This window comes from Drosophila willistoni, chromosome 3R (genome assembly GCF_018902025.1).
Source record: "Drosophila willistoni isolate 14030-0811.24 chromosome 3R, UCI_dwil_1.1, whole genome shotgun sequence".
NCBI classification, from domain to species: Eukaryota; Metazoa; Arthropoda; class Insecta; order Diptera; family Drosophilidae; genus Drosophila; species Drosophila willistoni.
In genome coordinates this window covers 8,320,537-8,346,541 of record NC_061086.1, presented here as the reverse complement: position 1 = coordinate 8,346,541, position 26,005 = coordinate 8,320,537, and the positions used below count along the sequence as shown (strand labels likewise).

Genomic DNA, 26,005 nt, shown 5'->3' with positions numbered 1-26,005 from the left:
TTGTTTCTGCCTGCACTGTGGGCTAAAAACCGAAATTATTAAGTCAAAAAATGTCATTGTAAGTAAAAGTAAAATTAAATTTATATCAAATATATTCTTTGCTTTTTCGTAGCAATAATAATCTAAAAATTGTAATTTATCCAAAACAAAAAATAGACTTTTTAGACCACAGTGAAGTTGTTTGGTAGTAGGTTCCGCAATATGGGGGGATGAAAAGACAATAGCACCAGCAAAAACAAAACAACAACAAAAAAAGAACAAAAATGCCTGCAGCATGTGTATGTTGTGTTGCTGCGATAAAAGTTGAAGTGCAGATTGGCTCCACCACCAGCCTTCCTCGAAGCAACAAGGACGTTTCGGCTAAAGTGTGAAAATGTCAATTTGTTGCTTTGGCGACTCAAAAAAGAAACAAGTCAGCACAAACGGGTGGCCTGCAAGGGAGGGGAGGAGGAGGTAGCGGAAAGCGGTAACAACCAGCCACTGCAACAACGCATATTGATTTTCAATTTGGCATAGAGTAAGTAACAATTTTCTGCCCTTTATGCAGTTGTTGTTGTTGCTTTCCTTGCTTCGAAGATAAAAAGGCAACTCAACTGGCCAAATGGCCTTTTAAAAGTACAGTGAAAACCAATAGCAGCAAACCAAAAACAGTTTTTAATCAACGAAAAGTTCACAAATTTAGAAAAGACTTTGTGCAGAAATCAAAAATATTCCTTTTCACTTTAGAGTTTTATTTAATGAATGACCACTGTATAAAGTTTTTAAATTTTCTGATAGTTTGAAAGCCATTGCATTTACATTCATGTCCCCATTCACTCTCTCTCTCTCTCTCTCTCTCTCTATCTCTCTTTCGCTTGCTCTCGATGTCTTTTTATATGTATCTGTGGTTCTGTCTCGTTTTGAAAAGGCTTAAAAGCAATTTTGCGGCTAATAAATCCGATTTCCGTTTTGTTTCGAAATAAATTGCGAAAAAGCGAAAACCCCACACAGCTACAGCAACAGAAACCGAAACAGAAACAACAACAACATCAAGGGGAGCAACAAGGACACCAAACTATTGGGCGAAGCGAACTTTTTGGCGTGGTCGGCGGAAATGGCTTGTGCCAAAGGGACAACAGCAGCAGCAGCAAGAGCAATAGTAGCAAAAGCGCAGCAGCATCCGGCAGGATGTGGGCAAAATTAGCTTAACTCCTTCTCATCCTAAAGCTTCATCCTTCTCTGTTGCTCGTTCCTCTTGCTGTGCTCTCTGCCCCACCCACACACACATGACCTCAATTTTTGGGGCACCTACTTTAAAATGCATTTACAATGACAATGTGACCCTTGGGTAATCGACAGCAACAGGAAACCAAAAGAGGATAGTTAAAGAGATAGATGCTTCTACAATCTTTCTTACCTGTACATCAAAATTTTGTTGCTGCTGCTGCTGCAAGAGATTGCCAGGAGATTCCATATGATTGGGTCCAGCTGCTTGATGATTCAACATCGGAGACTAAGAAAATCGGAGAGAGATAGAGAGAGAGAAATAATTATTTATTCGCTTCCTTGTGATATTTAGGATTTCGTTCTGCTAATTACCTGAGCTGCCATTGGCATTCCACCACCCACGCCATTCATCATTGGCGGCTGCAATTGGCTCATTTGGGCCGCCATTTGTTGATGGGCTGCCGCGACTGCTGCATATCCATTGCCAGAATTGACACCGCCACCACCCAGACCCATGCCTTGGCCATGATCCATGAGCATGTGATTAAAGTGCGGCATGGGTGGAAAGCCGCCGCCATGCTGATTGGGATCCAATAGGTTTGGTGGGCGTGGCAGGGTTTCTTCAGCCGGCGAGGGTTGACGTGAGCCTGGAGTACGACTGCAACAAGGAAAAGGATATACATGTTAATTATAATCCAGTTTGACAGTTTTAAGTATAAGTGTTCGAGTTTTAGAGTCATTGGATTCGATGTCTACAGTTAGGAAGGCACTAATTTAGTCCCGCGGCTAATTGTACAAAATACTGTTAAAGTTTTAGAGCTTCAAGTCCTGAATATTTAACATTTTAGATTTACAGTTTAACAAGCACTACACTTACAGTAGCCGAGACACTGGCTTAGCTTGGTTTTAAACCATCAAGGTCTAAAAATTGAGCATGTAATTTAGATCAATGGCTTTCAAAGTGTAGACAATTTTTCTGTTTTTAGACATAAAGCAAAACAAAAAAAAAACGACAAGCTAATTAATCAAAATTAAAACTGAATTTATTTCAACAGTCATTTATCAAATGTAAAGCAATATCTCCACCACCATCTAGCACAGCAGACTGTAGAGAGTTTGCAGCTGCTGAACAGTTTGTCAGTCACTGTCAATCAAAGAGCAACAACAACACCAACAACAATAGCGACAAAAGACTTTAGCAGCAAACTTGATTAGCTGGACTTATGACGTCAGTCAGCAGCAAATGGCCATAAATAACTATGACAAAGAAATACAAAATAAAACAACAAATTTTAACGAGCGGCGCTACGACAAAATGTAAATTTGATTCAAATATTTCAATAAATCCAGCAGCTGTTTTTATTTTTGTTTAAATGAATGCATTAAATCACACACACACAGACACACACACACACACATTTCTAAACAGTTTTGTTAATCATTTCCATTCATTCAATTTGCTTAGCCCTCTCTATTTCTAAAATCACTCCCTCACTGGTTCGCTCTGTCACTCTCACTCCCTCTCTCTCTGTCTCTCTTTGTCATTTGCCTAGTGGTTTTTTAACCCATTGCACTTGGTGTCAATGACTTGGCAACTGTTATTCGCGCCATTCACTCTCTATCTCTCTCTTTCTATAAGTTGCATGTGTAATTATTGTTTAACTGTTATAATTATTCAAAGTGTGGGTGCAGAAAGGGTGAAGGGGGTTCCTTGCTGTTGTTAGAGGTCATTCACATTTATATTTAATGACTTAATATTATGCCGAAACAACCGATACCCCACGTCGTCTCCTCCTTAGCTCTCTCTCTCTCTCTCTTCTTCAGTTTTCTTTACATTTACAACTCGGTCAGAGGTCAACTCGGAAAATACACTCTAAAAAAAACTCAGATAAATAGTTTTCTTTTAGAAAAATTACCTTTCTTTTAATTCTTGTAAATAAATATTATAAAATCAAATGAAACTCTCATTTTCTAATGGAAATTTTTGATTATACATTTGTATTCTTTAAAAGTTAACTTTAAATGGTAAATGTATTTAATAAATATCTCTTTCTGTATTATTAATACTTTATAGGGCGAATCCTTATAAACACATTTATAATGAAAACTGCAAACCTCTATTATATATTTATTTCTCTATGTTTTAAACCAAATTTAATTTATTCCTTATTCTACGAGCTAAAACCCCAGGAAAGGGTATCAAACCATTTTTTGTTTTCTTTGATTTTGATTTTGGCTTTGGCAATCTTCCATTAGTCAGAGAATAAAGAAATATCAGATTCATCTATTATATAATTTGTACTTCTTTTGAGGTCTTGCCCTGTAAGACCTAACCCAAATTTCACTTTCAAAGCCGCTAACCATAAAAAAAAATGAAAGACTGAAGAAAGTAACCACAAAAAAAAACAAAAAACGCAGCCAAAAAGGTCAGACAAAAGTGCTGGGGATGGGACTCACGAAATCGAGGTGAGGTAAGTTGAGGTAAACGGCAGTGAATAGTCTGGGTCACTATGGCGTCGTCAAGCAGGTGGAAAAGAGACGGAAAAGTCAGCAGTTGTCTGTGTTAAGTTTTTGGTTTCTTTTTTTTTGCCACCAATTATTTTAGCAGCTTTTAAAATTTTCGCAACTAAATTTTATTACACAAAAAATACAACGTGCAGAGTTACTTTTCAAAGTGACCAACACATTAATATCCTATTCTCACTTGAACTGGGGAAAGTAAGACCTCTTTAATTAAGGAATATTGAAATGGAATGTCTACAATTCTGTATTTCTGTTTACAAAAATTGTTATTTGTGTGAATTTTAACTAATCGATCAATTAATCGAATTTATTATAAATCATGGGGTTTAAAATAACTTTCTGTATTTTTTTTTGGGAATATAAGAGAAGTATTCCGAAAATTTATAAATTTTCGAAAAGATTATAGCTAATGGCTCGACAATAATTTATCGATATCTTCACAAAAGATGATCGTGCCGATATCAAACCGATCGTATTATCTAGCATGCCCCTTGTGGCATAAGAGTATGACATAAAGAGAAACAAAAAAAAAGAAACCTCCAAGCAGAGTGTGTCCAACGCAACATAAACGAAACTAATCGAAGATTGTATAGGAAACATGTTGTAGTTGTTGTTGTTTTTTGCTACTATTGCTATCTCACTGCTCACTGTTGTTGCTCTTACTTACATCATAACAGTTATTACGTTTGGCATTGAAACATGTTTGGGCCGACCGGCAATGAAATTGCAACAACAACAACAACAACAACAAACAGAAACCGGTAGAGAGAGAGAGAGAGAGAGAGAGAGGGAGAGAGACAAGCAGCAGAGACAAACAATGAGAGAAACCCCAAGAGGCCTAGAGAGAAAAATGACAGACTGGTTTTTTGTTGTTGCAGTAGCAGGTACAAAACTCTCTGCCTACAGATTCGTTTGCTCATCGTTTTGTAAGAGGAAGTTGATCGAATAATTTCATTTAGCCAAATTCTTGATTCCCTTTGAAAATTTGTATATGGAGTTGATTAATATAAAATCAAGCGAAGTAAACATTTAAATACATTTGTTCCAAAAATTCAAACTGAAATATTATTAAACAAAGTTGTCTATTAATATTATTGCCAAATTCTTAACGACTCAAACTAGTTTTTGTATCGTTCAGATACTCGCTTGATACTGTGTTTCAAGATATAGTAAGTATAGTACGAATATAGGTACTTTATACTATACTATAAGAAAGTGCTTTTTGGAAAACTCAACAAACAAAAAAGAATATCCAACCTTCTCACATGAAGTAATTAACAATTTATGTTACGTAGACTATAAAATGAATTGGGAATTTTAATTTTTCAAACCAATAGTGAATCAAAAATATAACATTTATAGAGAAAAACTAATAGACAACGTTTATTGATTGAATAGTTTGATGAAATATCTGATGTCGGTGCGGGGGGAGCAGACATTTTCGCCCTCAGACATTAACGAATATTAAGTACCATGGCCAGATGGCCTTCTTCGTACAAAAGCACTCCATAAATGAGTGAGTGAGTGACTGGCTACTTGTATTTTTTCTTTATTACAACTCACGTCCCACAATCATAATTTCAATTCAATAAATACAAAAACAAAATACTTTCCCCTCTCTCTATAAATCTCTATAAATCAACTGTTTAGGCAGTCAATAAATGTAGACATATTTCTCAAGATGAAATTCATATTACTTTCTGATGACAGCCACAAAAAAAAAAAAACGATAACAAAACCTTCAACGAAAGCTAGAAAATAAATAAAGCCAAGTCATGCTTTTCATGAAAAGTGAAATTACATGAAAGTCACAACAACTGGAACTATTGCGGCACTTCCCGCTGAGATAACATAAGAAGAAAGTTGTTTTAACCTTGAACTACTGGTTAAAGAAGAGAAACAGCAAAGGCAAAGCCATCGCCAGCCACATTCAAACATGTCAGTTTAGACAAATTTCTAGCAAATGGTCACACTTCAAACGATCACCCCCTCCACTCTCTACCCCCTCTCAATGCCTTTCATTGATAACATCCAAATGAAAGAAAGAAAGAGAGGCTGGAGAGTGAAGAAAATAGAAGAGAAAGAGAGCCAGATCTTATAGAAAAACCAGTTTTCCTTCTGATAAACCACTCTAATGTCAATGCCATTGCAAGACATTTCATTTGAAAATTGACAAGAAACCTTTCGGAAATCCAATTACTATATTCTTGTATACGAATATATATCGTTTCTTAATCAATTTGTCACTATTTTATTTCACTCACTTGAATCCTTTGTCATCGTCAATGCCGTTAACAACAACGCCATTAGTATTTGTGACCTGATCATCTTTCTTTAAGCCATTTGTATCAAATGGTGAATTTCCCTTTTCTTTATCATCGTGTGACTGCAAAAACAAACCATAAATTAGATATTAGTATATATCCATTAAAACGAAAATATAATTACACTTACCTTATCGTTATCATCAAACTTTAAATTACGCATACGCGGCTCTAGGCCCGATAGAGGACTCTCCTTGTTGGTGGGTGAACCGGCCAGAACATATTCAACCATTTTCACACATGTTGAATCGCGGGGACTGCAATAGACACAATAGACATTATGAGACATCTATTGATTATTGTATTCCTTTCAAAACTTACCTCAATATGCCAGCATTGCCGCTATTAGATGTATCCGAGGCACCACCGCCATGTGGATAGCCTCGGGATCTTGGCGGTGCCAATATATTTTCACCCTGTGTGGACCATGTATGATCTTTCCATACCGATGAATGATCACCAACTCCAGGAATTTGCAATGGATTCAATGGACCGCCACCCGATGTGCTAGATGTTCCGCCTTTACCATCTGACTTTTCCCACAATTTTTTGGCAGTGGATGTGGTAATCTAAAAAATACGAGAAAAAAACAGTCAAATGAGTAAAATATCATTTCAATTGGTTTGTATATGTATATATATATTAACAGGTTTGGTTTTAAAGACTTTTATTGACCATAAGTTAGTTTTGTTTACTTAAGAACAGAAATATCATAAATTTTATATTGATAGCAATAGTTTTGTTCTATTAGTTATACGAATATAAATATCTACTAAAAAAAAAAACTCTTTTGAGGAGTTCGTTCAAATCAGGAGGCTTGCATCTTTAAAGGAAAGATATTATTATAAAGTTAATGCCTATTATAATTCAAGAATGATCTAGCTATCAGCTAAAGGTATATAATATGTTTACTCTACCTTGTGCTTAACAGACAACTGCAACCATAAAGTTTTCAAAAACTAATATTCAAAATCTGTAACTCAACTAAATTGCATAGTTCACCGTGAATTTTTGAACAATTTTAAGCCAAAACGTCCTTTTAATGCCTTGCAAAAGTTTTCTCATTCAACTGATGCAAATTATCGTGGTTTTATTTTTACATAACTCTATTTGGAGGATTCCCTGGGAAAAGTTCTCAGCGATTTAACAGAATCAAAACGACAAAAAAAAAATAAACAAAAAATGAACCATTAGACAAGTTTAAGCACACATTTGAAAACAAAGCAGCCAACATTCCCAGGCTAATAATTCCGTGTGTTGGCCATCAACTATCAACGTCAAAGTTAATGTGTCGTCGTCGTCGTCGTCATCATAGCCAACCAGAGCCAACAACAAGTGAAATAATGTGCTAACGTATAAGCCATTCAGTTGACAAACTGCACACAAATTGTGAGTGTGCGTGAATGTGAAGCGACTGGCTGACAAGTGGGTAAACGTTGCAGCAACATTCATGTGAAGGATGTACTCCCAAATGGCCAAATAACCCAAAATCGTGTAATGAAAAAAATGTCAATTCAAACGTTGTAAAAATATGGTTAATTAACTTTATTTTACTTCGTTCTTCTATCTCTCTCTCTCTGTTTGTCTCTGCTTCTTTTTCCCATGGCAATTCTGTTATTTTCTCTCTTGTCATAATGCGTCAACCAACCGCATACTTGACTCTTCTCCGCGGGCCAAGGGAGTAAGTTGGGGAGGAGGCATGGCCCAACATGTTAAATATTTAAATACTTATCAGTGGGAATGCCGACAGCCCATGGCAATTTTCGCAGCCTTTTTGCATTAATAAAAACGTGTGTAAGCCGGTTCAGTTCTCTTCCAGCCCCAACACCAATGACAACAACCGACAAACTTCTGACTTGACATAAAAAAAAAAGCCAAGAACTGAAGCATTAACATTTACATATATAGTACACTCACATACTCTCATACAAGTGCATATATAACTCAGCCAATTGGTAAGATTGGTAGCCAGGTAGGTAGTTGGCTGAAGTGACTTTTGGTTGTGGGTCTGAGTCGATGGCGACAAATTGTATTTTTATGTGTTTTGCCTTAAGGTGGTTAACTTAATTTCGACTCAATGTTATTACGTCAAAGTGAAATATTCGTTGGACAGAAGATTCATGAAAGGTTAAAGAGTATGAAGTGAAAATACAGTGAAAATATCTCAAATGTTGAGGACGAAACATGAAGCAAAGAAATTAAATTAAAATCGTATAGAACTAGGAAATTTCTGCGAATGAAAAATGGTACATTAACCCTTCAAAGTAGGCCAACTACAATTCGCAATAAAAAAATAAAAACGAAACAAATGTGCGGAAAATTCACAGAAAAGTGTGAAAAAGAGGAGTGACAATTGCCTCCAGGCAAAACATACAAATTTAGCAATGACTGACCAAAACAACAACAATTATAATATACCTGATGCAACATTTTTTTCCAGTTTCTTTTTTTTCAGTTTTCATTTTTTAAACAAACAAAAAATTGTTTACCAGGCGTATACTTAATGTGGGTCACATAAAATTCAGTGATTAAATTGAATTGCAATTAATAAATACAGTATACACACACTCAAAAAAGTCTTAAAAGTCTCTTTCTGTGATTATAGTCTTTTGTTTTTGTTTTGTTTTTGCGGCGCCAAGCAAAAATATTTTCGCCTTCTTTGCATTTTCAGATGCTCCATTCAAAAAGAAAAATCGCTATGGAAAAAGTCATCGACATCATTTAGCTACACTAATCTTTTGATAAAATAATATTTAAAATTTAATTTTTGTTTTAAATTTCTAATAATAGTAAAGCTTGACAATTATTTTCTGTAAGTGCTAATCCAATTTTTCTTATCTTTGCTTTTACTTCAATGTATCTGAGATCGACAATCATAAGTGAATATTGTAATTATTAATGGAATGAAAGAATATACGATTTAATAACGAACAACGAATAAGGCATAACCACTTTCGTCCCCCCCCCTAACAGACCATATCGTACCACAAATATCACACAGCTGAGGAAAAGTCTAAAAAACAAAAGTAAATCGTTCGTTTACTTGTCCTTGACTGTGAAGAGACACATCACACAGCAAGAGAAACTGCGAAAAAGAGAGAGACAAAAAGAAAGAGAGGAAAATCGCACAAGAAGAAAAAAAACCGGCCTCTAAAACATGCGTGAGAGACAACAAATCGAAAATATCCACAAAGCAGAACGCACAAAAACTGATGAAGAATAAGAATAAAAAGAAACAAAGATAAAAAGAACTCAATCAAGAATAAAAGGGGACAGGTGGGAGGTGGGAGTCGGCCTAATGGGGCTAGCTCTAGCTCACCGTAGGCTCAGAAAGCAACAACAAAAAACCAGTCAAGAATTAAAAAGAAAAAAAACTAGGCAGCTATTATTTGTTTATGCTTTTCATTCTTTTGTTTAGTACATTTTAAAATGGTTCAAAGTTTAGAAATAAAAAAAAACCCAAAAACAATATAGGTATTTGCTCTGATATGTAAATGATATTTTGAAAGTGGATTGACAAGTTCTTATAAGTAAAAGGAATTTCGGATAATTAAAACTTCAATTTGAAGCATACAATGAAATTTATTAATGTTACTAAATATTAATTCATATTTTTGCCACTTTGCATTTAATGTCTTATGATGTTCAGCAGAAAATCCATTTACCTTTCTTATCCAAATTGTAATTGGGTAATTCTTCCTTAAAGTCAACTTTCTAGGACTCGACCTTACCATTTTCTAGCTGATTTCGAAACGGTTTTAATCAATTTTACATCCTGATATGATCCTAAAAATTATATTTTTCAAGCACTAATCTGATTTTTAAATCCATTCATTTAACTACATTTAACATCATTTAACTACATTTAAGCGATTGCAGCCCTAATAACGACCAATAATCACAATTTGAAAAGAAAACAAATACATACACGGCTAATTAAAAGCTTTACAAAATGTTTAACCTAGAGACTCGCAAAGTTTCAGCTTTATTTTCATTAATACCTTTAATTTTCCGGATCGATGGTTGATATTAAAACTCTACCTACTGCCTCTGAACTCATTTATATGAAAAGTTTTAGTGCCTTGTAAACATAACTAAGTTTTTAATTTAAAGCCTTACTTTGAATTAATCGTGATTAAAGGAGCTAATTATAAGTATTAAGTCCCTATATTAAATATCTTTCTTCTTTCTTTTTAGTTTGTTAAGTCGTCTATTCAAGTGCCCATTCTACCAGAAACAAGTTAACTTTTAATTTATTTCTAGTTTCTTAATAAGCAAATTACAATGCGTAATCGAATTATGTTGTGCGTGAATACGACTACACAGAAATCTTCAGAAAAAGAGATGAAAAACAAAAACAAAACATTTCATTAACCAAAACGGAACTAACAAATTAAAGCAAAATTAACAAACCCGTTTTATTTGTGCGTTATATTTCGTATTTCATTGGTACAATTTATCATATCATATTTTGATATATTTCAGTATTCGTGTCATAATTGAACGACCTTACTTTAGGCGCATTGTAGCGTAAGAAAAAATAAAGGATTGTTATATTTCATTTTAAATTAAGACAAGGAAAGCCTCGAGAATACCATTTAAACAATATGTTTATGTTTTTGGTTTTTTGGTTTGATCGACTCGACAATCTCTCGTGTTAAATCTTATCTAAATAAATGAGAAAATCGTAACACCAAATCTAACTGCACTTGACATATTTATAAATCAAATAGACAACACAAGACAAGCAAATGGCCGAAAACAAAATAACAACAAAAGCTACAACAACAATCATTTAACAACATTTAATTTTGAGCATACAAAGTTGTTGACTTTGAGGCACCACAAAAAAAAAAATAAATAAAAATAATGATATAAATTGTTATATAAAATGACCAAGAAAAATGTTTGATGACTTTGAAAATTACAAACCAAATAAACACACACACACACACACAGTTTCATGGCAACAAACAAAACATGCATTAAAATTGGTTAAATATATATTTTAAAAGAGAATAATGTTGATGTGAATCTATGGGCCTTGGATACGAAATCAAAGTGGAAAGGTTTTATTCGATTCGAGTTCTGGCCCTGTTGCTGTGGGCCCAATTCTCCTTTCTTCATTCGTCGTCAAGTGCAAAGACCTTTCGCGTGTCAAGCAACCGAAATCAAATATTATTACACAATATAAAACAAAGTAGAAGAGCTAAAAGCTGGAATATAAACTATACCAAACAAAAGAGAGGAAGACATAAAAAAGAATGGAAAAAAATGTGAAGAGGAGAATTCAACCAAGAATTTTTGTACATAAAACAACGTTCAAAACACAGACTGATAAGGCAGTACAGATGTTTAACATTTTTACATAATCACAAGGAGAACTTTTTTGCCGGGAATGTAATCAATTGAAGGTCTCATCAAGGGTTAAGAAGATTATGTTTTTGGACAAATATCAGAGTCCTATGCGTCCTCAATAACCAATAAACTGGTCGATTCGAACAAGCTAATGAGTCAAAATATTATTTGTTTTATTTTAATTAAATGTTTACAAATTATTATTTAGCTTAGCAGCTCTTCGAACGATTGTTTATTTTTTTCATTAAATTTTCTAACCAAAATTAAAAATGTACAAACATCTTACAATTAAACCTTAATTCCAAAATCCAAAAACCTTTTTGTACTTAAAAGTCATATTATTTCTCTCTTTCATTGGACGGATTCAAACGGACGGTTTGAACCAATATTTTTCATAGCCCAAACCCAAATAATTTGTATTGAGAAGCTCATATCTGTTCATAAAATATTATTTAACTGTTAGAATTTTAATTTAATTTATTAATTTTTGAACAATCACAAATTTTCAACATTTTCAAGTTATTTTCAAGTAGGAAACTTAAGAAGAAGAAGACAACTCTCGTGACTGCATTACCTATTATTTGCCCTTGTCCCTCCACCTCTTCGTTTTTGTACCTCATCAACACATTGGCTATAGAACAAATCCAATAAACACCGAGAACAAGAAATAGGAGTCCTCCTGCAATGCCCCCATTTTACGTGAACAACACCAACGCCTCAGAAGTTAACTACCATGTCTTTCGTCCGTTGTTGATGGCGACGTCGTCGTCGTCGTTTGCTATTTCTGTTGTCTGCTTCGTTGTCCGTCTATAAAATTGTCATCAAACTGTCTGTCTGTCTATCTGCCCGGACTTCTTCTTATTCGCTTCTCTATTGTCCCTTCTCTGCCCTATTGGCTTCTTCTCCTTCTTGTTGGCCGGCCATGGATGCAAACATTTCCGGCGCCTCCGTCCGACATTTATTCATTCGCCTTGTCCCTTACTTAACCCGTTTTGTGGCCCAGGTGTTTTGGTCGTTGCAACTTCATTATATAATTTGATTTTACCTTTTTGCTTGTGCGCTTCGATTGCCATAAATATTGATGATTGAAAAATATGGTTGAACCCTGTTTGCGCGACTGCCCTCTGCCTTTGGGTGTCGAAAAGAAAATAAATTAAGGAAGTGACTAGGTACAACATGTACCAAAGAGAATGAAAATGACAATCAATGTATACGATATTAAAGAAGACTAAAAGATGATGAAATGTAGAAAATTTATTTTATAAAATCTTTAAAATTCATAAATATTTTCAAAATTCAAGAGAAACAGATCGGCGTAAGAAGTAGTCGTCTGATTTAAATTTTGAAAAGTTTTTAAATAGAAATTAGACTGCAGTTGATTGCATTTACCAATTAAAGCAACAGTTGAAAACTTTAGATTTGGAATTACCATTTATGATGGGTTTCTATATATGTATGTATGTTTGCAATCGAATGTATTCGTTTTGCCTTTATCGGTGAAATGACAATGTTGTGCACACACAACGCACCACGCCTCTCTATGCTTGACAATTATTTTACGAGGAGGATGGCTGACTGGCTAATCAGACAGAAAGTAACCACGACAAGGCAATCAGCCGTGAAATAGACCAAAAAGAGACACACAGATAAAAAGTAAGTGAGAGGGAGCAGGCAAAAGCGAGAGAAATATAATAGAACGATCCCCTTTTTGACGTCTCTCGCAGTCGCATATATATAATTGAAACCGGAAAATATTTATTTTCATGTAAATTCCTTTAAAAAAAACAACAAAACCGGTAGGGGCAGAGACAGACTCAGGCGAACGGACAGCATAAAATTTGTACCTCCCTTCGCTCCCTCTTTCACTCTTTCTTTTCTCACAACCCCCTTCTTCTCGTTCACTTAACAGTTTACCCCACACTACTTCTATGTTGTTTTTTTCCTTTTTTGTTTTTGTTTTTTCTAGTTCTTTTTTGTTTTTCTTTACTTGCGCTGCTGGTTAGGGTTAAACTACGTGAAATGCATATAAAAGCAATTGTCAGAGTAAAACAAAATCGAGTGCCGAGTACAACTGCAACCGCAAAAGGCCACAATTGCAAGTCAAGGAAACGACTTAAAGTTACCCTGCACACAATTTTCTGTTATCCCTGTGAAGGGATGTCCATTTGAAGCATCATCCTTATAAAGGACGTATACAATCAAAATCAACCGAGATAAACATTACAAATATCAAATATCAAATTGACTTTTTGCCAGCTTTAATATAGCCAGCCAGTCAACCATTTGAGGTACACGGAATATAAAAAGCATTTTTATCTACGAATCCCAGCGAGCGCGCGACCCCTACACCAAACCTATCCAAAGTTCGGGGTGTTTGTGGTCTCCAGATAGTTCAAAATGAGAGGTTTTAGTTGAAATGCGACGGCTATTATCTAATAGTAGTAGCAAATAGAATACAATAAAAAAATAATATACAAAAATCATTTTGTTTAACGGCAAGAGTGACGACGGGAGAGACGCACCCAGCAGAGTAGACTAGCTTTGCAACCATTGACTAAAAAAAAAAAAAACAACGTTTTACAACCCTGATTACGAATGAACACATTCGTTTTATCTAGTTTAGATATGAAATAATACATATGTATGTATATACACTTTGCAAAGTTCATCGATTTGTGCAAATATTTTTGCCCTACTTGACAACATTTACAATAAGTAGAAATGTCATGTGAGGCTGACAAATTGCAGCAAGCAACACTTAAGATCACATCAGATGTACGTCAATAATATATTCTGTGTTTAATAAGAATATTTAAATATTTTTCCAAACAGTTTTCTGTAGTTTTTTTAGAAATTAATAACTTTAATCCTTTTTGTTAGTGCAGCTAAGGATCTCAAGGGGGTACATTCAAGTATAACATAATCTCAATCGTGTTTTGGGGGGCGGTTTTCTTAGGCTCAAGGTACTTGTCAATTAAAAATTTATGTTACAGAAGCAAAAATAATTGTTAACGCTTCGATAAATGTTGTTTTTTCTTGCACAATGTAAAAAGATAAAATGATGTTTTTGATATTTTCTATTGAGGAACTCGCTTTTAACCTGAATGAATTTAAGATTCAATCTTTTACTCCGACCATATGTTTGTATCCTATCCCAGCTAAAGCTAAACGTTTCATTTCGATTGTCTAATCTCTAGGTTTTACTTAAAGTGTTTCCACTTTACACAAAGCCTTTCGATTTTCATTTTCTGTTTGTTTTTTGTGTTAATCTCTGTTTTCTCTTTACCATTTCCTGTGTAAGTGCAACATCCTCGGCTGTGCGAGCGTCCAACATGAAATCGTGCAGTAATTTCATCATGGCCAAGAACACGTACGTATCCCGGTGTATCCAGAGAGCCAAGAAGGAGAACGCGAGAGAGGCCGTTGATGAGAGTAAATCGAAGCCCAACAAAAAAAATAAAAACACGTTACACTGGCTCGTCCGTCCAATGGATTTTCTGCTAGTTTCTTTTAGCTTCTTACTTTTCCGCACACAAATACACTGAGCGAGAGAAAGAGAGGGACACACACACACACTCTTACATAGAGATATGGGGAGTAAAAACTTTTGACTTTTGTTGTTTGGGGTTATGATTTATTTACACACGAATATTCAAATATTGATTTTCTTTTAATATTTCTTTTTCAATTTATTTATAAATTTTCAGCTGCGTTTTTCACACACTCACACACACTAATACGAAAAGGCAATTTTTTTTTTACACAATAAGAAGAACAACAACAACACTAAAATCCACAATTCTTGCCCTACAGCATTTTTAATACAGGCAAGACAAGGAGGAGAAATTAAGACACATGGTTTCTATTCTTTTTGTCTTATATACATATATATATATATACATGTACACATGTATATACATATATTTATTAATTCTCCACGATCGGTTAAAACGAATTTCTAGTGAACTTGTCGCCCCCCTCGTATTCCATGCAGACGTTTCAACTGTTGCGGCCAAACTGAAAATTCTACGGCAAAACTAAACTAATCGGCAAACTTGGCAAAAAAAAAATCATCTCACGCACACACAAACACAGAGACACACGCTGCTCACAAACATATAGAGAGCGCGGCTCTCTGAAGCAACAGCTGCTATTGCCTGCTGCTCAGTAATCATACACATAATCAGCAGCCATTTATGCTGATGAGAGGGTCAGGCAATGCTCGCTCGCTTGCTCGCTCTCTCTCTCTCTGTCAATCTTTCTCTGTCAGGCTTTGTATTCTACATTTGTGTGTCTGAGTGTGTGTGCGTCTCGCAACTAAGCCGCATTTGGCATAGTTTCATTATACACTTGCCAAATGGGTACTTCAACTTAAATGAATCAAATGTATCTAACTCTATAAAGAATTTCTACCTATTTGATAGATCAGTCAGTCAGTCTCTGCAGCAGAGTATACAAAATACGCCGCTAATTGAGTATGGTTTGGTTCTGGGTTTCTTTACGTAATATTGCGAGAGCATGAAAGAGAGTGAAAGAGAGCGTGTAAGCCACTGAGCAAGCTTGACAGGGGTTTTTAAGCTGTCTGAGTGTGGGCCGTAACGCAATGTGTGTGTGTGTGTGTGTGTGTGTGCGAGTGTGAGTGTAAGTGGAGGTGAACGGGCGCTTCTGTGTGTGTGTGTGATCATGATTTTGCAAACGAAATTGGTTAGTTAGATTTAGAGGGAAGTCGAAGGGGGCCAAGTGAGAGAGAAAGAGACAAAAAGCCAGGCGACAAGCAGCTGTTTGATTACAGCAAGAAAGTACAATTTAAATCCTTCACTTAAAGACGAACTTTGAATACGCTTAATAAACATGAATATGAGAACTTTTTGTATGATTTATTTTGCATTGTTTATGTTTTGAGAGATTGAACTTTAAAATGTTTATCTTTTCGGTATCGTTTTACGGATAAACAAACTTCTCCAGTTCCTACTGTTCACTTGAAACCTTTTTAGCAACTAACTTAAGCTGACTCTTAATAAATAAAAGTATAGTAATTTCTTTTATATTGCTGTAAATGTTATTTTTATTGTAACTAATAACAACCTTTTCTCATACTAAAGGAACACACACAATTCATTCATTAAAATTGAGGGCATAAAGTAAGAAAAAAAAACAACAAATTAATTTGTCAAACAATTTACTGTTTGTATTTAAAATTTCTATTAAATTAATGCCTAGATAATTGACAGAGACTCATGGCACATACTATTGGTGGGTCATAGAGGGGGGGTTAGGTAGAGAGCGGAAGAGTAGGCGAACAACTTAATGACGCATAGCGGCAACAACAACGAACAAACAAGCAAACTAAAGGCAATGATTATGATGATGATGATGACGGGCGGGAGGAGGCCTGCCCAGCTGCTGCTACTGCTACTGCTGCTGCTGGCCGGGTCGAGATAAAAAGAAAAACGTGCCAAAAGCCAGACAGATAATATGTAAGTAAGGAATATATAAAGAAAAGACAGAGACGGCAACTGAAAAGAGCGATAGAAAGAGAAGAAAAACTAAACCAGGTCTAGCAGCCGGCAATGCAAATCAATCAAAGCCAACATTGTTGTTGTTGTTGCTGCCGCTGCTATTGCTATTGCTGTCTCTCAAGTGACTCTCTGCCACACGCGTTTTCCATCATCATCATCGTTAAAAGCAGCGTTTTGAATCGCTGGAAAATTGCAAACATTTCATCTAATTGGCCAAATAGGGGAACACGCTGTCGACGGAGAGTAGAAAAAAAAGATGAATGCGGTATTTCTTCAATTAGAAGCTCAACACACACACAAGGGTCAGGAGGAGGTTGCCGAGTTTTAACCGGGGGTGTGTGTCTGTGTGTGTGTGTGTGTAGGAGAGTAAACGAAGCCGCCGTGAAATTAAAAATCATGCGGAAGGCATACGCACACCATCATCGTCGAATTTCATCGACGTAGAAGCTTAGGGAAACAGTGTATAAGTTGTTTCTGCCTCGAGTCAAAAAGATAAAGAAACAAGTGGAAATGCGCGGTTTTATTCTCAGTGGAAACGAGAAAACTGAAGAAAATGAATCTTTTCCATGAACAAACTAAAGTGAGTGAGTCTGTGTGTAGTTCGCTTCTTTAAGAAGTACTAAATTCTTTTATTAGAAAACTGCGCAAAGCACTAGACTCTTCTATTTCATTCAACGCTTAAACCAATTGAGAATTGCAACTACTCATATCCAGAGGAATTCAAATGATTGACGAGATAAAACAGCAATAATTGCAATAATATCATTATATTAAAAGTCCACTTAAATGAAACCAACAATTTTATAGGATCTGTCGCATTTTTAGCCAAATATACCAGAAACCATGCTCTGCATTTCGTTTTAGTTATCACTGTACCCACAGTCAAAGCTCGCCGCCATTTCAATTAGAAAGCCGCCGACCCATTAACCAAATAGCAATCAGGGGAAAGGGTTGAGACAAGCTGCGTTCAAAATCAGCAACTGCAACAGAATATTCACACACACGATGGAAATCAGAGAGACACACAAATCATTATGGTACACGCAACAACAAGAACAACAACAATCAAATAGGTAGAGCAGAAGAAAACAAGAACACACAAAAACCAAGTAATAAGAACAAGAAGACCAAGAAGAATGCGCCACATGCAACGCAACAATAAAAAGTGAAACAAAAACCAGACAAAGCTCCCCAAGATACCCTCCTCCTTTACCTTTCCCTCTCTCCCTTTAACCGCCTCCCTTTCTTGCAGTTAAGCGCAAATCAATGACCTACGACATCAGCAGGCAACAACAACAAAGAGAGCAACCCAGACAGACACAGAGACACAGAGAGAGAGAGAGAGAGAGAGAGAAAAAAGGGCATAGAAGAAGAGAACATCTGCCCCACAAAAACAACCATGCTCCTCCTCTGTGTGTGCTTCAGCTTCCATTATCTGACAGTTTTTACTGTATCCACACAGTGAAACTGGAGTAAAAGGCAAAAAACGACAAAAACCCAGCGTAAAAGAAGCCAGAACAAAGACCTGGCCAACAGAGAGAACGTGAGAGAGACAGAGAGAACTGCAAGAGAGAACGTGGGAGAGAGAGCAATCCTATACGGTCCTTCATGTGCATGGAGGTCCCTTTGGCACCGCGATAATTTTTTGTTCTTATTTTTGCCTTTTTAGCTTTTGCCCATCACGGATTGCACAATATGCACAAAGGAAGTTGTGGCCAAAAGGAAAAAAAAGTTATGTTAAGAAACAGTAGACCCCCTTCTTCCCTCTTCATCCAACTCCTACACAAAAAGGAAATTTGGTAAAAGTAAAGAATGGCTTACAATTTTTATTTCCTTCTTTTCATTTCGCTTTCCTCCTCCTTTTTCAGTTTTTCCCAGATATCTAAACAAACCGTGTTGGTTTTTATTTCATAAATTTATGCCATTCAAATAAATGAAAAATGTATTCTTAGTTTTTCAAATAAAATAAGCTTTTAAATAGTTTCAAATCAGAAATATTTCTAAACTACAATTTGAGCACCAGGATTATTCTGAATTTACTGAAGTAATCAGCTGAAAGTCTATTTTTTTAACAGTTTCAGAAAAAATAATTCAAAAAGGTTTTATAAAAACTATTATTAAATGCCAACATTAATAACTTAGTTTATGTAAATACATAGTTTATGTATTTGCAAACTGATTAAGGACATTGTGGATATTTATGCTCTTTAGATAAAGTTTATCCTTTGAAGAGAGGGAGATAAAGCTTTCCAAAGTAGTGTAAACACTAAACTATAATAAATTATAGTTATATTAGAGATTTAAAAAGCAGAGTTATCTAATAAAACTCTTAACAACTACTAAGCCTATAAGAGTATATAAAGACCGATAGTTGTTTATACATAATTACAAATTACAAATTTACCAACTTCAAAATGTGTTTAATTTGGTTTCAGTTTTACGAGTTATAAATAATTATGTGTCTTTGTTTTGTAATCATTAACATATAATTACAATACCATAGAATATTTTACCCAAATTATTTGTATAATTTTCTGGTTTTTCTTTCCAACTTTCCAATTTGACATTAGCCAGGTAGCTTACATTGACTTAAAGTACCACCATTCAGAATATACATATATTCAATCAGATGTGCCAAGTGAAATTACCTAACCTGTCCATTAACATTTCTACAAAAGCAGAGAGAGAGAAAGAGAGACATGTAATCCTCATCATCAAAGCCTCAGAGTAGTGGCAAATGCCATAACCAAAAACTACCTCAACGAATGAAATTCTTTAATTAAAATTGCTTTTTCTATAAACAATTGTGACATAACAACAACAACAATAACAAGAAACTGCAACAAACATCATGTAAGGCCCCCAGAAGAACTCATTAAGTCGGAGTCCGAGTATTAAATTCTTTTATTTATAAATGCGAACACAGAGCAAGGCAACAGCAAGTTGCTTGCTTTTTCTAGGTAAAATGCCATCACTTCTTTTCGTATTTTTTTCTTTTTCTTTTTTTTTTCCTCTATGTATTTTGCAATATTCTCGTGTTGCGAACTACTATAAAATGAAGTACATAAAAGAGACTCTCTGGTATGGTAGAATTGTGGAATTGATTGTGGAATGGGTTGCTATTAGAAGCAAGTTGTGTGTGTGTGTGTGTGTTTGTCTGTGGCGTGGCATGTGCATGTGATATAAGGAGATAGAGCTTTATATGGTTGAAAATTGCAACCGGAATGAAAATACATATCTCTTTTAAAGCGGAACAAGAAACAACAACAACGAAAAAAACACCAGAAAAACAGCAAAAAGACTTACAGATTATAGACTAAAGCCAAGAAAGAAGACGTGATAGCAAAAGCCAAATGCAGTCAAAGTCAGCAAAGACACGATTAACTTAAAAGAACTAAAACTTGTACTAAAATCAAACACTAATCTTTCTCTTTAATTGAAATGTTACTCTTAGCTTAGTATTGAAAACTGACTACAGACAGACCTAAAACTTTTTTCTGTTTTCTTTTCTCAATTTTGTTATCTTAATCTACTTTGTTTACTTGTTACCTGCTTTATTTTCATAATAAATCTCACTATGTTAAACAAAAACAAATAAAGTTATTGAACAATTATTTTCTCATTGATAAATATTGCGTTTCAATATCGATTACCAAAATATATAAATGATGCTTAAATTGTATATTTTTCATTTAAACAATTTGACAATTTACTGATAATAATCACAAATACCGAAAAATCTAGATGACTCATTTTCATAATTTTATCATTTCTTTGTTGACACTTTAACTAACTGGCAGATGATAATAATAGCCATAAAGAAACTTTATGGGCTAAAGTCTTTCAAACGTTTATTTATATAGTTAAATAAAAAGTTTCCTTACTTTATTGTAAGCAAAGTTTAACAATTTCATTTAATTTGATTGCCATTCTTGCCTAGTTATGGGCAATTGCTTATTTTTCTTCTTTTTTTATTGGCTAACGTACAATTTTCTTCTTTAGTTAATCAATAATATTTTTATGGCCTTTTGTTTTTGCTTGTGGCCATTTTTTTATTTAGTTAAGCGATTTTGAGGGTTATATGTATGTATAGATATTTGGAAAGATTGGATTCCACATTCAGAAACTTTTGAAACAATCGACACTTGCTTTATAACATTATTAACTTTATGGGCTTGCAATTGGTGTGATTCAAAGCAAAGTAGCAAACGTTTATAATAATTGCTCAAATTTGCCAAGAGTCGCTATTGAGATTAGTTTAAACACGAACAAATTAATCTAATGGAATATGGAATAGCTTGAAATTCATAAACTTAATTCAAACATTCAAAGTTAATAGGTTTGTTGAAAGAATCTAGAAAATATCTAAAGTTGTAATCGAAATTATAAAGTAATCACAATGATAATCGAAATAAGTTCCAAATACATGTAATGAAAGTTTAATGTCTTTATCAACAACTTCGATTTACATGGTTTAATGAGAACCATTGACGGATATACAAAATATTTTGAATAAAAGTAATTTAAAACGTTTTGAATATTTCATATAGCGAACAATCAATCAATCGTCAAATAATCAATAATAATACCAAAAATTAATATTTTATATTAGGCCTACCCAAAAAATGGTTATTGATTAGACAAAAATGACACCCAACACTCACAGAGAGGGAAAGAAAAATAAATAAACAAGTAAAACCAATTATGTCGGGCGCCTAGTTAAGTGGTCTTATCTCAGGCTAATCTCATCAATCAGAAGGTTAAACTAAACCCAAATCAGCCTATATACACATATGTACGTACTTATATAGTATTATTACTTACCGCTGCATTCCGATTGGCGGCAGCCATAACAGAGTTATTCATATATTGGTTCTGGGGGGGCATCATGGGCATATTTGTGGGTTGCCCACCACCTCCGCCACCCATATAGACATAGTCCTGTGGACCCAATTGTGGGGGTGGAGGCGGTGGCTTTTGCATGCCACCGTTTAGACCAGGATGTAGGCCAGCATGATGATCATAAATGCTGCCTGCAGCCGATTGTGGGCCATAAGGTGGCATATGATGGCCCAAGGCAGCGGCATGGCTAAGTAAATTAGAATTATATTGTCCAGGATGATGCTGCTGCTGGCCAGGATGCGGTGGCTGTTGGCCAGGATGCGGCTGTTGCTGCTGTTGTTGATGCTGCTGCTGCTGCTGCTGATGATGTTGCTGCTGCTGTTGCTGATGATGATGATGATTGTTTAATTGATTAACTCCCAAGCCATTTCCCAGACCATTATTAACACCTCCACCATTGCCACCGCCCATCATATGATGTGGAGGTCCTTGTTGATTCTGTTGCTGCTGATGCTGCTGGGGATGTGGTTGTTGATGTTGTTGCTGCTGCTGGGCAGCCGCCGCTGCAGCGGCCTGAGACATCATATGATTGTGCTTGGCCACAGCTGCAGCTTGTTGCATGACATGTTGCACTGCAGCCATTGACGGATGATGTAGGCCACCGTTAGTGCCACCGCCACCCATGCCGCCGCCGACGCCGCTACCAACACCCAGACCGCTGCCCATGCCAATCGTACCGATTGCTCCAGGACCACCGCCATTACTCCCTCCGGGTGGACCACCTGGAGCCGCATTTGCTGGATTCATGGGCGGATTGTATTTCCATTTATCCGGATTCTAAAAAGTTAAAAGACAAATAAATATTAATTTTACATTGTCTATGGAATTAGCCTTTGTTTGCACTCCTACTCCTACTTATACCAATTTACACGCAGGCTAACCTTGTCTTATCCAATGCCAATTTTAGTCAGCAGTTTATGCAATCATTTGCACTTCCCCCTCACTCTTTTTTTTTTCATCGTTTGTTAGACAACTGGAAAACTGACCTTCTTTTTTTGGCACTGACATTTCCCTTTTTCTCGAAAAACTTAAAAGCGAAGCAACTGTAAAAAGCCACTAAACGTAGAAAGGGAACTATCGCTAACTATCAAGGTAGAATATTTAACTAATATAAGCTCATAACAAGTAATTTATGTAAGCAAAGTACTGATAAATCACTTCACTAAGCAACATCATTTATTAATATTCTACTCTTCGCACGACAAAATGTTTATACATATAACTATAATCTTAAGTTACATTTGTATGAAATTTAATGGATTAAATGATTAATATTGTTTTCATTATTCATAAATTTGATATGCGGTTATTTCAATTCAGTTGCGATTTTTTAGAGAAATTTTTAAATTTAAGACCGAGTTGATATGTGTGCTTTCATTATACCCTTGCAAAAAGGGTATATTAATTTTGGTCAAAAGTGTGCAACGCATAGAAGGAAGCATTTCCGACCATATAAAGTATATATATTCTTGATCAGCACGACGAGTTCAAATAGCCATGTCCGTCTGTCCGTCCGTCTGGATCAACGCAAACTCCTCCTAGACCGTTGAGCTACAGAGTTGAAATTTTGCATGTAGGCTTGTATATACTGCAGGGGTTGTATATCGTATAGCTCCCATACAAACGGCAAAGTCACGAACAGTGACTTTTCTTAATAACTTCGTTATTTTCTAAGCTATTGTCGTGAATATTGATGAGCTTATTATACCAATAAGCGACTCTGCCAAATTTGATCGAGATCCATAGGAACGATCTTTCGAAAACAGTGACTTTTGTCAATATCTTTGTTACTTTTGACGCGATTGCTTTCAAATTAAATTGTTGTTAGTTTAATATATCTGTTAATGACTGTGTCAAATTTGACAAAGATCGGGTGACTATATCATATAGCTCCCATAGGAACGATCGGTGGAAAACAGTGACTTTGATCAGTATCTTAGTTTTTTCCTATGCTAAGATTGTAGGCCATTCTTTCGCAAACATTAGCCTTTTAAAATAAAACGTTTTTACCAAAAAAGTTGCAAGGGTATACAAACTTTGACGCGGTCGAAGTTAGCCCCGGCCCTCTGGTTTTTGTATTGAATCTCCCCCTCAGTAGATTACATTAACATTAAATAGACATAGCGAGGTTTAGATACTCACATCAATGCCGTGTCCATCATCCCCACATGCCCAACGGGTTTGCTGTTGTTTCTGGGCAAAGTGTGCGGCATATTCAGCAGCGGCTGCATCATGCATAGCCGACGAATTTACGCTGCCGGCACCGATGGCCACACCGGCATTAGCGCCGCCGCCAGGTGATGGACGCTGTTGGAATACATAGCCAACAGCAGCGGCTGCTGCTGCACCGGCAGCAGCTGATGCATCAACATCCTGAGAATTGCCACGTGGGCCATTGCCAGGTGCTCCAGGTGCACCAGGATTGGGGCCTATAACAATGGCATCGGTGCCACCGCCGCCGCGTCCATTGCGATCATCGTTGCCGCCCAAAAACTTCATGTGTTGTTGTTGTTGCTGCTGCTGTTGTTGTTGTTGCTGCTGATGAAGATGTTGAAAGTAGGGCGATGACAAGGTCGGTGGTGGACCGTAATGTTGTTGTTGGTGTTGTTGTTGTTGTTGATAGATCGCTGTCTGCTGCTGATGTTGATGCAGATGATGTTGTGGCGATGGCGTAGCTGGCGTCGCTACCGTCGATATAGATATTGTCGGCGCAGTTAGGAGCTCAATTTTGAAGGCTTTTCTTAGCTACTTCCGAGCTGACTACTTGGCGCGTATTGCAAAAAAAAAACTTGGCGAACGACGACGACTCAAACGGCGACGAAACGACAGAACGACGGGGACACTTTGTTTTTTTCACATGCAATCGACACACACACACAGACACCGAGATGCACGCACAGAAGACAACAAATAAACCTTTTTCTTTGCTTTTGCTTTCAATCTATACACAATATGAAGATGGTTTATTTCAGATCTTTCATTTTTCTGTACAGAAACCACACTTTTTACTTGATATATTTAACATTGATTTACATTATATTCTGATTGCAGATTTTTTTATTTTTATCATTTTTGATTATAACTTTCATTCGGTTGTTGTTGTTGGTGTCACTGTTGTTGTTGTTTCAATAACATTTATACAAAAATTTACACTATTTATAAACATGAGAAAAATTATGAATTAATATTTTACACAGTTGCCCAAACGAGCAGGATTTTTTAAAATTTATTATTATATATTTCTTTTATTTAATGGATTTATTTATTTGTTGTTGTTGTATTATTATAATAATTACGTATGTATTGGCGGTGAAGAAAATGTGGTTAAAACTTCATTTTAAAATTTATATTTTTTATAATTTCCTTTTTCTCGTATATCTATTTATTAAATTTGTTGCTGTTGTTTTATAATTAGGATGAATTTTAATTTACACGACGTTTCAATGATGAAAATATACACAAACTGCAAAGAAAAGAGAGTGAAAATATATTAAATTATGTTTTAATTAAAATAAATAGTTTTCCAAATTAATGTCCTTTTAATTGTAAATGAAAGATAGTAAATAAAATTCGATTGAATCGTTTAGCTAGACATACTAAAATATTGTAATATATTGTTTTGCATTTTTGAAGTGTTTTTTGAACTTGTTATACAGATTATATTAAAATGATTTGAAGCCATTTTAAATGCAATTTAAGTTAAATATTCGGGACCAAGGTTCGAATTATAAATGGAAAGAGTTTGATAATGTAATCAATGGCCCTAAGAATGAATATTTGGCCGTGTAATGCTGTTCCTCCCACTGTTCTTTCAATATTTTGTGCTGGTCATGGTAAAGCTTTCGAGATAAAGGCACAAATACACACACACACACACACACAACACTTTACACACATACGCATTATTATTTGAAAAAGTGTTTTCGAAAAATGTATTCGAAAATTAGCTAAATACAAGAACAAAAACAAAACCAAAAATAATAAAAATGTTCATTTATATTCAATGAAAAACAAAAACAACAGAAACGAAACCGATTTGAGAGAAACAGAGCGAACAGTAAGCAAAAGAGAATGCGTCGATGAAGAAGAGGAAGAGAGGAAGAGAGAGAGAGACGGAAGAAGAAGAAGCATAAGGAGCAGATGTAGCACCAAGAAGCTGAATCATGCGCGAAA

General features: G+C 35.4%; 1 protein-coding gene across 1 annotated transcript; it reads right to left on the bottom strand.

Moving 5' to 3' along the window:
* Positions 1 to 1,303: 1,303 nt before the first annotated feature.
* Positions 1,304 to 24,926, bottom strand: LOC6651713 (maternal protein pumilio). The gene is made up of 7 exons (XM_002073239.4): positions 23,975 to 24,926; positions 21,755 to 22,609; positions 6,375 to 6,622; positions 6,184 to 6,310; positions 5,994 to 6,115; positions 1,579 to 1,864; positions 1,304 to 1,492 (listed from the first exon to the last, which is right to left on the bottom strand). The coding sequence occupies exons 1-7, from the start codon at positions 24,329 to 24,331 to the stop codon at positions 1,304 to 1,306; spliced, it is 2,184 nt and encodes a 727-aa protein (XP_002073275.4). The 5' UTR covers positions 24,332 to 24,926.
* Positions 24,927 to 26,005: the final 1,079 nt, after the last annotated feature.